General features: G+C 39.8%; 1 protein-coding gene across 1 annotated transcript in view; it reads left to right on the top strand.

Moving 5' to 3' along the window:
• Window positions 1–16,801, top strand: part of Prkdc (protein kinase, DNA-activated, catalytic subunit) — a 174,764-nt gene that overhangs the window by 121,521 nt on the left and 36,442 nt on the right. Inside the window, exons 62-67 of the mRNA XM_013354879.2 lie at window positions 1,217–1,422; window positions 5,186–5,324; window positions 6,255–6,443; window positions 7,027–7,251; window positions 9,501–9,609; window positions 14,713–14,824. Coding sequence (XP_013210333.1) covers window positions 1,217–1,422; window positions 5,186–5,324; window positions 6,255–6,443; window positions 7,027–7,251; window positions 9,501–9,609; window positions 14,713–14,824 — 980 coding nt within the window. The remainder of the gene's footprint in view (window positions 1–1,216; window positions 1,423–5,185; window positions 5,325–6,254; window positions 6,444–7,026; window positions 7,252–9,500; window positions 9,610–14,712; window positions 14,825–16,801) is intronic.

Raw genomic sequence — 16,801 nt, 5'->3', positions numbered from 1 at the left:
TTTCAAAAAAAATTGTAGAATTGGAATAAGATAATAATTTACTTGATGAACAGGCTTTCAACCTCTATCGTAGATTGCTTTCCAGAAATTTTATGTAATGTTTTGCTGTTTATTCTGTAGTGGCATTATTTTATTTTAATTTTGGGCTGTCATTTGAATAGTAAGCAGTCAAAGCCAAGCATTTATGCTTTGCAATTCTCAATATGTTAATAATTTTACTAATTAGCAACTCTCAGCGAGCAGGTGTCAGTCACATCACAGAGTCTCATTGCTGCCACATTTTAATATCATGAGTAAATTTCAAGGTAGCTTTTTTAGTTTGGGAAATTCTCCTCGATGGACAACAACAACAAAATGTCTCTGAATCTATTTGAGTCTCTAAGAAAGCACACACCTTCTTTTAAGGAATGCAAGCTGTTCTCTATGCTCACCCTTAATTATGTGTTCTGTAAGTTAGACCTCTTGTGTTCAACTTTAACTCCTTCAGCAATCTATCAAATGAAGGGTAAAAAAAAATTACTTGAAAATGTCAATGGCATATTCCACATTGGAGACAATTCCTATATAACTGGAAAGACTACACAGCCAATGGATTCAGCTTTCATCATTGGTGGTTGAAATATTTAATTGCCAAGATCAATGTTGTCTGTACATCTGGGGGAAGCACTGTTAGTCAGAGAGTATCTGTCATTTTTTTAAAAATAAAATTGCTTCAAAAAAAAAAAAAAGAAATGCTATAGTAAGCATCTTCTGGATAGTGAGTTGAGGGTATTTTTCATAACTTTGTTTATAGGCCATTTTCTTAATTCATGAAATCATCTTTCCAAATGTCATTAAATAAGTTAGCCTCTTGGTAGAAAAATGTTTGCAAAGACTAATAGGCGGGTCAGTATATCCACTTTTTGATAAATAAATATAAAATCTATTTTCAGCTGCTTTTCTTAACAACTGAAGCTAAGTGCATAAATATTCCTATAAATTGGCATTTTTTGGAATGCTTGGATTGGAAATTTAAGAATAAAAGATTTGTTTTTTCCCTTTGCAGAAATTGAGTGTTGGTAAGAATTTTGCTAATAGAATTGCACAGACACTTTCCTGATATCACTGTCTACTACCACTGGTTAGGGCAAAGTAATTTGTCTTATGTTTAATAAAATAAAACAATCACTTGTGATGATGTCATCCAAATTTTAAACAGCTATATGTGGTTTTATAGGAAATCAGTTGCCAACACCTAGACTTGCTGAGTCTTGACCCGGCTGCTGTTCGAGTGGGGTGCCTGGCCAGTCTGCAACAGCCTGGAGGTATCCGTCTTCTGGAAGAGGCGCTACTCCACCTGGCACCAGAACAGCCACCTACCAAACGAGTCCGGGGCAAGACTTGCTTGCCACCTGATGTTCTGCGGTGGATGGAACTTGCTAAGTAAGCTTGGGATGGACCATTCTTGGGAGGACAATAAATCAACTAAAGTGGCACACTAAAAAAATGAGCTGGCTCGGTGGTTAGAAGAACTTGCCCTCAGCAAATACTCAAGCTTAGGTTCCTAGTATCCGTGCTAGATAATTCATAACTACCCGTAAACCCAGTCCCGGGGTAGCCAACATTATTCTGGCCAACACACACACAATCTTTTTTTCTTCCTCTTTTATTGAGCTAATAAAAACATTTCAGGGGCTGGAGAGGTAGCTCAGAGGTTAAGAACACTGACTGCTCTTCAAGAGGTCCTGAGTTCAGTTCCCAGCAACCACATGGTGGCTCATACCCATCTGTAATGGGATCTCATGCCCTCTTCTGGCATGCAGGCAGACATGCAGGCAGAACACTATATACATAATAAATACATAAAATCTTTTAAAAAAATTCAGTCTGAATTTTAGTCTATGTCAAATGGCTGCCATGAAAAGAAATATTTTGCTTAAAGAAACATTAACTATGTTTTAACTGTTTTAACTGTTATTTTAATGTTACACAATTGTCTAGATTCATTATTATCTACCACAGTTATCTTACTGTTAAGCATCTGTAGCTAGGTATTTATACTTCCTAATGGTTCCTGATGTTTTTATAGCTTTGCTAAGATGAATAATGGATAACTCATTATTTTCAGCAGTACTCAAAATTGCAGAAACTGTTCAATACAGTTACTTTATTTGGAAATACAAATTCTGCTATATATGCCATTTCACGTGACGTCTGATTCATCCTTTTTCTTGGTTTTAGCGTATGATAGCCTAGCCTAATCTTGAGAAGGATGCTAAGTCAGAGTTCAGAGGGCCTTCAAGATGGCTCATGGTGAAGGCACTTGCCACGTGAACCTGACGACTACAGTTCAATCCCCAGATCCCACTTTTTACAAAACCATCTCCTGAGAGTTGTGCACTGACATCCACGTTATGTTATCCCCCCAGGCACGAGCGCGCGAGCACATACACACACACACACGCACATGCACACAGAAACACAAAGATTTTAAGTCAGCTGGTTTGATATTTGTGAGTTCAATCCCTGATACTGCAAAAAACGAAGAGTACCCTAGAAAATGTATATACTTTTAAACATAGTTAACTGAACATCAAGTAGGAGAACAAGGAGAGTGCTAGGAAGGGAAGGATACAGGGCCAGGATAATCCAAAGAATACTTCCTTGTAGGAGCGATTTTTTTTTCCCACTGCTTCAGATACATGGTTCCACAATGGATGACATCTTGTATCAATGTTTTCATGGAATAAGAACATATCTACATGCTTGTATACACACAGGGGAGGGCAGAGAGAGAGAAATGGGCATTTTGAAGCACAAATGTAAAACCAGCACCTGGGAGACTGAGACAGGATGATATCTGTGAGTTCAAGGCCAGTTAAGGCTATACCACGTCTTGTAAGTGTGAGCTGCAGGGCAGAGGAAGGACTGGCTAAGACTAGGTCCATTGCAGAACATTTACCTGGTATGCTTGAGTTTCTGGCTTTCATTCAGGGGAGAGAGGGGGAAGAGTAGGGAGGGAGGGAAGGAAAGGAAGGAAGGATGGATGGATGGACGGAAGGATGAATACAACTTTTACAGGCTTAAACTTGACATATTTGTTTCTAACTTTATTTAATAGTTTAGCCTTTTCTTGCTGTATTATGGTTATCATTTTGATCAAGTTTTAGTAAAACATTTGGGAACCAGGGTAGGGTGAAGATGGGGATTTCTTTCTTTGCTTGTGGATAATATCTCTTTCTGTCCTCAACTTCCGACTGTTCAACACCTATGTGTCAACCCCTGCCTCTGACCTTTGACCTCTAGCATCTGGGCAGTAACAGAAACATGTCAGTTTAATCTGAGTTTGGATTTAGTGTGTTCATGATTCATAGGGGTTCTACACAACTTGCTGCTCACATGTCTTCCTCTCTTCCCTTGGTCCTTGAGAAAAAAAGCTGAGCAAACACTTTCCCACTGAATTAAAGCCTGAGGAATTTCACCTCTTCCCTCCCCCATCCCCTGCCCTTATGGAGACTTAAGGTCTTGTTAAGTTGTTCAGACTGGCCTTAAGCTCACTATGTAGCCCCTAAGCTAGCTAAGACTTGTAACCCTCCTGCCTCAACTCCCTGATCAGCTAACATTCCATACACCAAGTTTCCCAAGCAAAGGTTGATTGCTAAGAGAGATTCGGTGTCCAGGAAGTAAACCAGAATGCAGGAGAACCAGGGAGGAAGTAGTAGTCTCGGGTGTTGTAAGGAGAGGGCCACCTGACTAGCTTACACCCAAAATAACCACACAGAAACTGTATTAATTAAAACACTGCTTGGGCATTAGCTCTAACTTCTTATTGGCTAACTCTTTTTTTTTTTTTTTTTTTTTTGGTTTTTCGAGACAGGGTTTCTCTGTGGCTTTGGAGCCTGTCCTGGAACTAGCTCTGTAGACCAGGCTGGTCTCAAACTCGCAGAGATCCGCCTGCCTCTGCCTCCCGAGTGCTGGGATTAAAGGCGTGCGCCACCATCGCCCGGCTTGGCTAACTCTTACATACTAGTTTAACCCATCTCCATTAATCTGTGTATCGCCACGTGGCAGCAGCTTACCAGAGATTCTAACCAGTGTCCATCTCCGATGGAAGATTCATGGCTTCTCTGACTCTGCCCTTCTTCCTCCCAGCATTCAGTTCTGTTTTCTCCGCCTACCTAAGCTCTGCCCTATCAACAGGCCAAGGCAGTTTCTTTATTCATTAACCAATGAAAGCAACACACAAACAGAAGGACCTCCTACACCACTCTGGTGACTAGTCTGCTGTCGACAGTCAGGAAAAAAAATAGGTTGGGTTTGAAAAGAAACTTGAAAGAGGAAAGGAATGAACTTTATAAACACTTAACTTCAGAATTTCATAGTGATAGAATCTTGCTTAACAAAGTTAAGCTATATGTTTTAACAAAGTTAGCTGTGTAGGTCAATATTACCTAGAACTCATGATTCTCCTGCCTTACTCTTCCTGGTATTGGGATTATAGGCATGCAACACTATACTATGCAAGTCATATTTTTATTAAGGGGAACAGATGAGTAAGTGTTCTAACAAATATTAAAGCTACACAGAAAATTTTTGTTCCTAAAATACAGTCCCTAGAACATAAACTAAACCATCAATAGGGTGAGAGTTATTCCTTGCTTCTGGCTTTTCCTTAGGGCTAGACCAAATGGCACCACCTTATTTAATGAGACTTTATACATACATAAACTTTTAAGATGATTCTTTAGACAGGTTCTCTATAGTACAGTGTAGTTTGGTCTCAAATTAGTGACCTGCTTTCCAGATTTTTTTTCAAATACATATTAGAATAATTTGGGCTTTTGGGTTAATTAAAGAAGTAAAAATTAAAGGGAACTTCAAAACTGTTTAATTTTATATTTCCAGAAAAATAAAAATACTGCTTGTAGCTGGGAGTAGTGGTACACGCTTTTAATCCCTGCACTCAGGGGAGGCAGAGGCAGGTAGATTCAAGGGCCAGCCTGGTCGATAGAGTGAATTCCAGAATAGCCAGGGCTATTACACAAGAAACCTGTAAAAAAAAAAAAAAGTGTTTGTATCTCAACTTTCTTAAATATTTGGAGTCTTCATTCAACATTAATGTAAATTGTGTGATATTCACTGATCTGGGCTTTCTTGGCTTGCTTGCTATTTATTCTCTCTCTCTCTCTTTTCTTTTTTTTTTAAGACTGTATCGATCAATTGGGGAGTATGATGTCCTCCGTGGCATTTTTGGCAGTGAGTTAGGAACAAAGCAGGACACTCGGAATGCACTATTAGCAGAAGCCAGAAGTGATTATTCTGAAGCTGCTAAGCTGTATAATGAGGTAAAACCAGTCTCTGGCAAATATATCAGTTCCTTAAACACCTTGGCTCTGTACATTTAAAATGAACTGTTAACTTTAATGTTTAAGATGAATAACTAAATGTGGTTTTATAATAACCAATTGTGACATGACTGTTACTGTGTCTTGCTCTTTTGAAACAACCCTGAAAAGGCAAAGCATTTCATAGACTGCGAAGTACAGAACACTATACAGTACTTCTGTGGCGCTGCTGTGTTTACCATTTCTATGGGAGTATTGCTTTCCTTCACTTAGAAAATATGGTAAAGTGAAATAGACTTTGTGATTTTGATATAGTTTGGTTTTGTACGTCTTATTTTATTTCAAGTTGGCCAAGATAGTGGGTGTTAAACTTTAGGATCTGCAGCCTATAAAACTATTGAGTGAGTGATCCCAGCTTTGACGATACAACAGTCTGCAAATGTCCTCAGCTTTCTATTTTAACTCTAAGAACATGTTAAGTGATAAATAATGCACAGTCTTGACTTAAAGCAAATTATGCATCACTTAACTGGCTTTCCTGGTGAGTTCTCAGTGGGATGAATTTCTTCTCATTAGTGTCCTTTTTTTTTTGTTTTGGGGTTTGAGACACGTTCTTACTTTGTAGTCCTAGCTATCCTGGAACTCACAGAGCTCTGCCTGCCTCTACCTCCTGAGTGCTGGGATTACAGGTATGTACCACCATGCCTGGCCGCATTTCTTACTATAAGGTTCTTTCATTTTGTTTTGTCTTTTTTCTTCTATTCATTGTTATTTTAAGTATTACCTCATTTCTCTCATGTTGCCATAAATATGAAATGATTGTCTTTATTATTATCTTTAGTATGTATGTTATAATACCCTTCTTTTAAAAATGTATTTTTATCTATATTTTTTCAACTCCAAAAAATAACCCTCTTTTTTTTCTCCCAGGCTTTAAATAAACAGGAGTGGGTGGATGGTGAACCCACAGAGGCTGAGAAGGAGTTCTGGGAACTGGCATCCCTTGACTGTTACAACAACCTGTCTGAATGGAAACCACTTGAATACTGTTCTACAACCAGTGTAGGTAGTGAAAATCCTCTAGACCTGAGTAAAATATGGAGCGAACCATTTTACCAGGTGTGTAGAATTATTTTTTAGTAACTGAAGTAAATGTTTTAAATAGTAATGAGTTTTCCAGTTAATATAACTACTTTAAAATTTTCTAAGATTAAGATAGTAGTTTTGAAGCCTTTGATATTTAAACTCTGTGGTGTTAAATTCTGTATCGCTTTTTAGCTAGTCATTTCAAAATAAATGGGAGGTGTTTTATAGTAGACATTTATCTCCGTGGTGTGACCACATGGAAGAATATTTCCTGCTGTCTTTTATGCTACTGAGACATGTTATCCAGTGAGGCAATTACAGCCCCTCCCCCCGTACCCATGCTGCTTCCTTCTCATGCTGTCGCTCCCCAGTTTGTGTGCTGCCAGGTAGATCCCTTTCTTCTGTGGAAAGGATCACGTATTTTGTGATTAGAAGACAATCCATGTTAGATGCACTTGGTTTTAAAATTGTAGTTTTAGGCTACAGCATCAGATATCATTATTTTGGTTTTCAGTCTTAAACTATAAAATTATTCCAAAGAATATTTCAGGTAGAAAATAATTGCTTTCACTCAGATTGGCGCTCAAGTTGGTAGCGGATTGTTGTTGTTCCGCAGGAGACATATCTCCCGTATGTGATCCGAAGCAAACTGAAGCTCCTGCTTCATGGAGAAGGCAACCAGTCTCTGCTGACGTTTGTGGATGAGGCCATGCACAAGGAGCTGCAGAAGACGATCCTGGAGCTTCAGTATAGTCAGGAACTGAGTCTCCTTTACATCTTGCAAGACGATATTGACAGAGCCACATACTACATTAAAAATGGCATTCAGATTTTCATGCAGGTAATACAGATGGATCTCTATAATGTATACTGTTTTTATTATAATAGTTTTAAGTGTCAGTAATCTCATGTGCACACACACACACACACACACACACACACACACACACACAAAAGACCAACAAAAACCTGTGTGCTCTCACATACAGCACCTGTTCTTTCTTTGAATTCCAATAGTGCTCTTTATTTTTCCTTTGTCTCAATCATTTTTTCTTCACTGTTGTTAGTGTTCTACTTTTTGTTATTTCTTTAGTTTAATACTTTTTACACTGTGCAATGTGGAATTTTCTCTGGGATTGTTGTTTAGAAATTTAGTTAATTTATAAGTAAATACATAAACTGATCTAATCTCTCTGTGTGGACACAATGCAGATTGCCATCTCAGTAGTATTAACAGAGAACATGAATCATTCTTTTGGGTAGTCATACCAGGGAGGTTAATACTTGTTTGAAGATACATTCCAATTGCTTTGAAAGGACTAACTAAAAGGTAATGTAAGATTTAACACTGCAGGATTTAATTGGGAAATCAGTTAATATGCCCTATGTTCATTTTCTGCCTTTTTTTGTTTGTTTGTTTGTTTTCATGGTTGTTAATTGGTTTGTTTCTTTAGTAACCACTAACAGTCTACCAACAATGTTAAGCATAGAAACATAGTCATTTATTTTTTTTCATTTTAAAGTAAATTAGTGAGCTGACTAGAAAGACTTGGTGTCAGGACTGGAGAGATGGCTCAGTGGAGAAAGTACTTGTTAGCATGAGGAACGAGGTCAGATTCCGGGAGCTATGTAAAGCTAGATATGGTAGTATCCTGGGCGCCATTTGTAGTAATAGGAGTGGCGGGGCTGTGTCCCCAGCACCCCGCTGCCCGCAAGTCTAGCTTTACCCGAAATCATTACACGGACACTGTATTTTTTTAATCACTGCTTGGCCCATTTCTGTCTATCCTCTTCTAGGCTAATTCTCACATATTAATTTAGCCCATTTCTAATCATCTGTGTAGCGCCCCTAGGTGCACTTACCGGGAATATTCTAGCCTACGTCCATCCTGGGTCGGAGCTTCATCGCGTGTGCCTCAGAGAGCAGAGCTCTCGCCTCTGCCCGCAGGAGTGGAGCATCGTGTCTCTCTGAGGCCTCTGCCCCCGAGAGGAGAGCTGTCGAGTCTGAGCTCACTTCCTCTTCCTCCCAGCGTTCTGTTCTGTTTACTCCTCCCACCTATGTTTTAACCTATCAGGGCAAGCAGCTTCTTTATTTAATTAACCAATGACCTTCCTCCATCAAGTATCTATCTGTCACCTCAGCCCTTCTCTAATGAAACGGGTGATTGAGGGGAATTCCTAGGAGCTCTTACTGCACATGCTGCTTAGAGGGAGTATCAGCTGCATGATCAGTCAGTATCAGAGGACTGACTGCCTCTGTCAGATTGGTCTGTGGGCATGTCTTGAGGCAGGTGGTCCCACCCTGGGCAGGTGGTCCTGGATTGTTTAGGAAAACAAGCGGAATGTACTACTACTACTACGGGAAGCAAGCCAGCAAGCAGCATCCCTTCTCCTGTGGTCTCTGCTTCAGTTGTTACTCCCCAGTACCTGCTCTGAGTTCCTGGACTTTCCATGGTGATGAACTTTAACCTGTAAACCACATAAATTCTTTCCTCCTCAACTTTCTTTTGGGCATGGTATTTTATTGCAGCAACCAAAAAGCAAACCACAGCAGTCCAGCTAACCTTGTGTAACACCAGCCAAGGGAGGAGGGCGAGGACTGGCACCCAAGCTTGCACTGTGACCTCCACACAAGTACAAGACATGCTTCTACCCTCTCACACACAAAAGATAAATAAAAAGGAGCAGGCTTCTGTAGTTCTCAATTTTGTATTGTAAGATACTATGATTTTTAAAATTTGGTACAAACTAGGAATGTAGCTTGCAGAAGAGTATTTGTCTACCATGTAAATAGACCTGGAATAGATCCTTACTAGAAGAAAGTAGGTAGATGATAGATAGAACAAGGAATCTGATAGCCAGATTATGCTGATCTCATTGATATAGTTGAAACAAGATGTAACTGAAATCCTAAATAATTTTTTAGTTTAATCCATTTAATAGTTGTTTCCAAGGCATAATTGTTAAGCACTCTGAGACACTACCTGATTCTTACATTTATAGGGTAGTTGCTATATGGTGTTTTTTTTTTAAACCATTAAAAGTTTTACGTAGTATGTTCCCTTTATAACAAGGCTTTTTTCCCCCTAGAATTATTCTAGTATTGATGTCTTCTTACACAGAAGTAGACTTGCCAAGTTACAATCTGTGCAGACTTTAGCAGAAATTGAGGAGTTCCTCAACTTTATAAGTAAACATGGTAAGTTTTAAGCTTGTTATTATTTTTTCCTCTCTAATTGTGGAAGGCCCTTAACACCTGAATTTTTCTTAATGAAGCTAAACTTAATGTATGGGATGAAAACTGCCTTGGATGTGTCCTAAAAGTGCACCTGTCACTCGATTAAATGTTTAAAATGTCTAGCACTCTTGTTCCAGGAACTGGAAATACAAAGCCAAACAAATATCGACAGCTTGAAGTACTCAAACAATGATTCCAGGGTTGGACCTGGAGACTCCTGAAGGGGGACCCTAGTGTAGTGTGGAGAGAAGGGCTCCAAGAGCCCTCCCCAGAGGCCCACTGCCATGACAGGCCTCACTGTCCAGAATGGGGGGCGGGGGGCTGTGGTGAGTCTGAGGAGACAGTGGGGAGGAGGTGGCAGGCTTTGGACAACAGGAGAGAGCATGTAGGTCCCTGCACCACCAACAGCAGATTTTACTCTGGTTCTTCTGAAAAACCATACAAGAGGTCAAGAAAGTATATATCTATGTAAGGGAAATGTCTTCATTCTAAATCTGTTTCAATTTTCTTTTGAATAGTTAAAAATGATTTATCAAATGTTTTTATAGCTTGCTCATTGTTTCCCGTTTTAAATTTAGAGTATACTTAAGCCATCTTAAGTACTTTCTACCTCTAATGAGTTATTAGTCTTTCTTTATTAGTTAATTTATTTATTTTACATCCCTGCCACAGTTTCCCCTTCCTCTGCTCCTTCCAGTCCCTCTCCCCTGTCCGGCTCCGTTCCCATCTCCCAATTCACTCCTCCATTTCTGTTCAAGGAAGGGCAGGTCTCCCATGAGTATCCACAAAACATGGCACATCAAGTTGTAGTAAGACTAAGCACCTCCACATGTATTTTTCATTGATTTTATTGAGCTCTACGTTTTTCTCTGCTCTCCTCCCTTCCTCTCCCCTCGCCTTCTACCCTCTCCCATGATCCCCATGATCCGAGTTTACTCAGGAGATCTTGTTTTTTTTCTACTTCCCATGTAGATTAGATCTATGTATGTCTCTCTTAGGGTCCACATTGTTGTCTAGGTTCTCTGGGATTGTGATTGGTAGGCTGGTTTTCTTTGCTTTATATCTAAAAGCCACTTATGAGTGAGTACATGTGATATTTGTCTTTCTGGGTCTGGGTTACCTCACTCAAAATAATGTTTTCTAGCTCCATCCATTTGCTTGCAAATTTCAAGATGTCATTATTTTTCTGTTGTGTAGTACTCCATTATGTAAATGTACCACATTTTCCTTATCCATTCTTCTGTCAAGGGGCATTACAGTTGTTTCCAGGTTCTGGCTATGACAAACAATGCTGCTATGAACATAGTTGAGCACATGTCTTTGTGGTATGATTGAGCATTCTTTGGGTATATACCCAAAAGTGGTATTGCTGTGTCTTGAGGAAGGTTATTTCCTAATTTTCTGAGAAATTGCCATACTGCTTTCCAAAGGGACTATACCAGCTTACACTTCCACCACCAATGCAGGAAGTGTTCCCTTTACCCTACATCCTCTCCAGCATAAATTGTCATCAGTGTTTTTGATCTTGACTGTTTTTACAGGTGTAAGATGGAATCTCAGAGTTGTTTTGCATTTCTCTGATGACTAAGGATGTTGAGCATTTCCTTAAGTGTCTTTCAGCCATTTTAGATTCCTCTGTTGAGAGTTCTCTGTTTAGGTTTGTACCCCATTTTTTTATTAGATTATTTGTTCTTTTGATGACCAATTTCTTGAGTTCTTTGTATAATTTGGAGATCAGTCCTCTGTCTGATGTGGGATTGGTGAGTATCTTTTTCCATTCTGTAGGCTGTCATTTTGTCTTGTTGACTGTGTCCTTTGCTTTACAGAAGCATTTCAAGAGGAGGTCCCATTTATTAATTGTTTCTCTCAGTGTCTGTGCTATTGCCTCCCCATGTATTAAGGATAGGCAAGGCGACCCAGTATGAAAAGAAGGGTGTCAATGACTCAGCAGTCAAGAGCACTGGCTGTTCTCCCAGAGATCCTGAATTCGATTTCCATAACCACATGGTGGCTCACAACCATCTATAGTCTTTTTTTTTTAATATATAATTTTTTAAAAAAGAATTTTATACAAAATATTCCTATCATAATTTCTACTTCTCCAACCCCATCTAGATCCTCCCCACCTACCCAACAGCTCACCTCTTTTTCTCTATTTATTTATTTATTTTTTCTGATGAACTGACCTTTCTTTTTTTTTATTTTATTTTTTTATTGAGAAAAGGAAAAAGAAAGTTTCCCCCTCCTCCCAGCCTCCCATTTCCCTTCCCCTCCTTCCACCCTTCTCCCCCTCCCCTCACTCCTCTCCCCCTCCCTCTCCAGTCCAAAGAGCAGTCAGGGTTCCCTGCCCTGTGGATGAACAAAAAAAAAGAAAACAGAATTTTAAAAGAGAAGAAACAAACATACCCGAAAAACACAAAGTCAGAAACCATAATATATAAACAAAAGACCAGAAAGAGATAAAAATGCCCAAACAAAGCAGTATGAGGCATAAAGTCTTCAAAAATACCTGTAAGTTTGTTTTGTGCTGTCATCTACTGCTGGCCTTGGGGGCTATCCTGAAGTGTGGTTGCTATCCAGGAGACTCCACTGGAGACAGCTAATTTTTCCTTTGCAAGCAGCTGTAAATTGCGGATAGCTTTTTGATTAGAAGTGGGAGATCATATCTCCTTCTCTCTCTCAGGACTGGGATCCTATTGACTTGAACCTGTGCAGCCTTGGTGCATGCTGCCACGGTCTCAGTGAGTTCTTATGTGTGCTAGTTCTCTTGTAGTCATCCGTCCCTCTGGCTCCTGCGGTCCTTTCACCTCCTCTTACACATAGGTCCCAGAGCCCTAAGAGGAAAGGTCTGGTGAAAGCATCCATTTAGGACTGAGAGCTCTAAAATCCGTCTCTGTACTCTGTCCAGTCGTGGGCCTCTATTGAGTCATGTTCCTGTCTGTTGAAAGAGAAGGCTTTTCTGATGATGACTGAGTGACCTATGGGTATAGCAGAATTTCATTATGGTTTCCATGTAGCCCTTCAAATAGCCTTTAGTGTTAAGTTTTCTGTCCCCGTATTCCCTCCTTTACCTTCCTCTTCCCTCTCCCTCCCTGTTTGATGCTCCATTCCAGTCTGGGTCCTCCCACAGCCCCTACCTACCCATAACTATATATTCTGTTTCCCCTTCTTAGAGAGATCCTTCCCTCCCCCTAGTCCCTTACTCTGTACCTGACCTCTGTAGTTATATAGGCTGTAGCCTGCTTATCAAAGACTTAACAGCTAGCCCCATCGACCAGCCTCATCCAATTATAAGTAAATACATAGCATATTTGTCTTTCGTGTCTGGGTTGCTTTACACAGGATGATTTTATTTTCCAGCTCCAACCATTTACTGTGAATTTTATGATTTCACTTTTTGGCCTACTGAGTAATATTCCATTGTGTAAATGCACCTCATTTTCTTTATATGTTCATCCATTTACAGACATTTAGACTGTTTCCAATTTCTGGCTATTTTGAATAGAGCAGCAAGGGGCATGGTTGAGACAATGTCTCAGTAGTAGAAGGTAGAGTCCCCTATGTCACACCAAATGCTGTGACAGACCCAGTGCACATCTGGGATGACATCATCACAAATCAGTAGGATATGGTCTTACTGAGCCAAAAGGGGATTCTTTTCCAGAATTGCCAGCATGAAGGTTCTTTGAAACCAAGGCTTATAAAGATGTGGTGTTTAGCATACCTTTCTCATCCCGGTCACCTACATAAACCATTCTAACAAAACTTCATATGTGCAGTGTCTCTTTCAGGCTTATGTTCCCCCTAAGATATCCTTGTGGTCCACTAGCTGTGCTTGGTGTAAGCCCAAGAGTGTTATAGCTGGCTCTCGAGGCAGATCAGTTCCATCATCCTAAAGAATTATCTCTGATTTCCATAGTGATTGCACAAGTTTGCACTCCCACCAGCAATGGAGGAGTGTTCCACTTGCTCCACATGCTTGCCAGCATGTGCTGTCCTTTGATTTATTTGTCATCCTGACAGGTGTAAAATGAAATCTCAAAGAAGTTTGGACTTGTATTTCCCTCATGACTGAGGATGTTGAACATTTCTTTGTTTTCAGCCATTCGTGTTTTATCTTTTGAGAACTGTGTTTTTTCTGTTCCCCATTTTTAAATTTTCTAAAAACTATATAAGGTGTACTGTTTGTCTTTTCATTTTATGGTGTCCTAGAAGTTAACTAAGTTGTATAAGGTGGTGCAGATTAAGTTAAAGATGTGAACCCAGGCTGTCTGATCTAAAGGTATTTTTTTTCTTTTTCTTTTTTTTTTAAGACAGTTTCTCTGTAGATTTGGTGCCTGTCCTGGAACTAGCTCTTGTAGACCAGGCTGGTCTCGAACTCACAGAGATCCACCTGTCTCTGCCTCCCGAGTGCTGGGACTAAAGGTGTGTCACCACCGCCCAGCTGCTAGAGGTGTTTTTAACTACTGCTTCCCAGCCATAGAAAGACTATAAACATTACAGTTGTGAGAATTGTTCTCAAACTAGATTGCTGTAGATCGTAGACATGTGTCTGCATGACCCTAGGGCTGAGATGCGTATCCTAACTGGATATAGGATGAGTGCCCAGCGTGTGTTGTCCATATCCACACTGTTAATAACAATGAGTCCTATTGTTCCAGTTCAGATCTCATTTGGCCTGAAGAAAATACTCTATAACACTATGAAAGCATTTAGTTCTCAGTACTTCTTAGGTTTCAAGAATGTAAAAAGTTTTGTATATATTTATTTTTCCATTTTTTAGTAACCTGAAGTTCTGGAGTTTACGTATCAGAATATATTACATTTGGTATAATGACATGTAATCCCTTTTGTGAATGAAAGACAAAGTGTTGGGTTGTTTGTTTTTTTTTTTTTTGGTTTGTTGTTTGTTTTTTAATTTGCTGATTTTTTTAAACTTGTTTTATTTTTAATAATTGAAAAATAAGAAATTTGAGTTAGGTTTCTGTTTACTAATTCTGATTGTACTTTGTAAGTTCTTGTCATTCAACTGTGGATATGATCAACCTCTGATTTTATTTTTAGGTGATTTTTCATCTCTGGGTCCCCTTAGAAAACTTCTAAAAACCTGGACAAGCAGATACCCAGATGCTGTGACAGACCCCATGCACATCTGGGATGACATCATCACAAATCGGTAGGATATGGTCTTATTGAGCCAAAAGAGGATTCTTTTCCAGAATTGCCAGCACAGAGGTTCTTTGAAACCGAGGCTTATAAAAATGTGGTGTTTAGCATACCCTTCTCATCCTGATCATCATTGTAAACTATTCTAACAAAACTTCATATGTGCAGTGTCTCTTTCAGACTCAAGTTCCCCTAAGATATCCTTGTGGTCCACTAGCTGTGGTTGCAACCACTGGCTGTGATGTGGACAACCCTGCGTCTGCTCCTCTCTCACAGTAGAGGAGGGAGAACTGCTGTGTAGTGATTCTTCATTGATCTGGTTTTAAAACTTGGGTTTTTACCAGTTGGTCTCATTCCCCAGTTCTGAGTTCATGCTTTCTTGCTGTCCAGACCTAACCCTGTCTTGTCAAGAGGGCTATACTTACCCTATACTCAGGAAAGGGACCATGGAATCAGAAGTTGTCGATTACTTGTGAACTATCCATAGCAAGTAGTACTCAGGGACTTCACCCTCACTATTCTCTTTTTTATCTGTTTTTTTTTTTCATTTTACTTTGTATTATTATCATGGTGGAGAAACATGGCAGCATGTTGGCAGGCATGGTGCTGGAGAAGGAGCTAAGAGCTCTACACCTTGATCCTCCGGCAGTGAACTAACTTGAGCTTTTAAGACCTCAAAGCTCGCACGCACAGTGACAACTCCTCATAATAGTGCCGCTCCCTGTGGGCCAAGCATTCAAACACATCAGTCTATGGGGGCCATCCCTATTTAAACCACCACACCATCCTTGGGAATTTTAATTTTCACAGTTTCTAGGGGAACACAGAAGTAGACTGCAAGGGACTCATAGTGCCATTTCCGAGTCAAAACTGTAACTGCTGGGAAAGGCAGCTCTCTTTCAGGCGATACAACTCCCTCTGCAGTTCCGGCCCTCCTCTGCCTGAAGTGAATTAGTTCCCACCAAGGAGAGCCCATCTCACATGTACATGTATCCCTGTCCCATCTATGATCAAGTGCCCATTTTGTAACACTTGTTGCTTGTCTGCAGTCTGATTTAAAGCAATGAAAGATTAAAAACAGTAGTAGCTTTTGGGAAGAGGGGCAGGATGAGCTGGCTTGGGACCAGGAACACTGAGTAGTGCGGTAAGAATAAAAGCAATCCATGGCTGGAATGACTGGTGTCTTGGGGGTTTCCAGAAAAAGAAGGATGCTAGTTCGTCTGACCATAATATTTCTAGGAAAATGAGAAAAAGTTGGTGCACTGGTACATACTTGTAGTCTTTTATTTAAGCTGCTGAAGTGGAAAGATTACTTGAGCCCATAAGTTTGCAACCAGTCTGAATAATATAGCAAGGCCCCAACTCCCTCAAAAACAAAGGAGGAAGAGGATAGACAAATCAGAGAAAGAGAAGAAGAGAAGGAAAGAAAGTTAGACCTATATGAAAAAACTGGAAGTTCTTTGATTGATTAGAGATAAACTTTGTATATTACAGCTCTTTGCCAGTGCTACTGATACTAATATAAAATAGATCACTTGAACAAAATCATATATGTAAATTATAAATGTAATGTGTATATATGTGTAATTTTTAATTTGTATGTATTTGAATGAAATTTATATGCATGGTAGCTTACACCTATAATCCCAACATTCAGGGGGCAGAATGATTCCAGCCTAGTCTACATATTAAGTTCAAGACTAGCCAGGGCTACAAATTAAGTCCCTGTCCTAAAACCAAATTTAAAGATTTCCCAGTTCTAAAAATGATTATTTCTAGTTGAGTGTTAAAAAGAATTCCTGAAGATGGAGAATAATAAAAAGATACTGGCTGCGTGTGCAGGGAAGTCAAAGTTGAGACATATAGTAATGCGAGCAGCGGGGCTGCATCCCCAGCACCCCGGCCGCCTGCTAGCTTATGCCCCGAAATAAGAACACACAAATTGTATTCATTTAAACACTGCTTGGCCCTTTAGCTCTAGCCCTTA

Source organism: Microtus ochrogaster, unplaced genomic scaffold (genome assembly GCF_000317375.1).
Source record: "Microtus ochrogaster isolate Prairie Vole_2 unplaced genomic scaffold, MicOch1.0 UNK77, whole genome shotgun sequence".
In the NCBI taxonomy this organism is placed as follows: domain Eukaryota; kingdom Metazoa; phylum Chordata; class Mammalia; order Rodentia; family Cricetidae; genus Microtus; species Microtus ochrogaster.
Note: the sequence above shows the minus strand (reverse complement) of the source record. Positions and strands in the feature narration are given on the sequence as shown.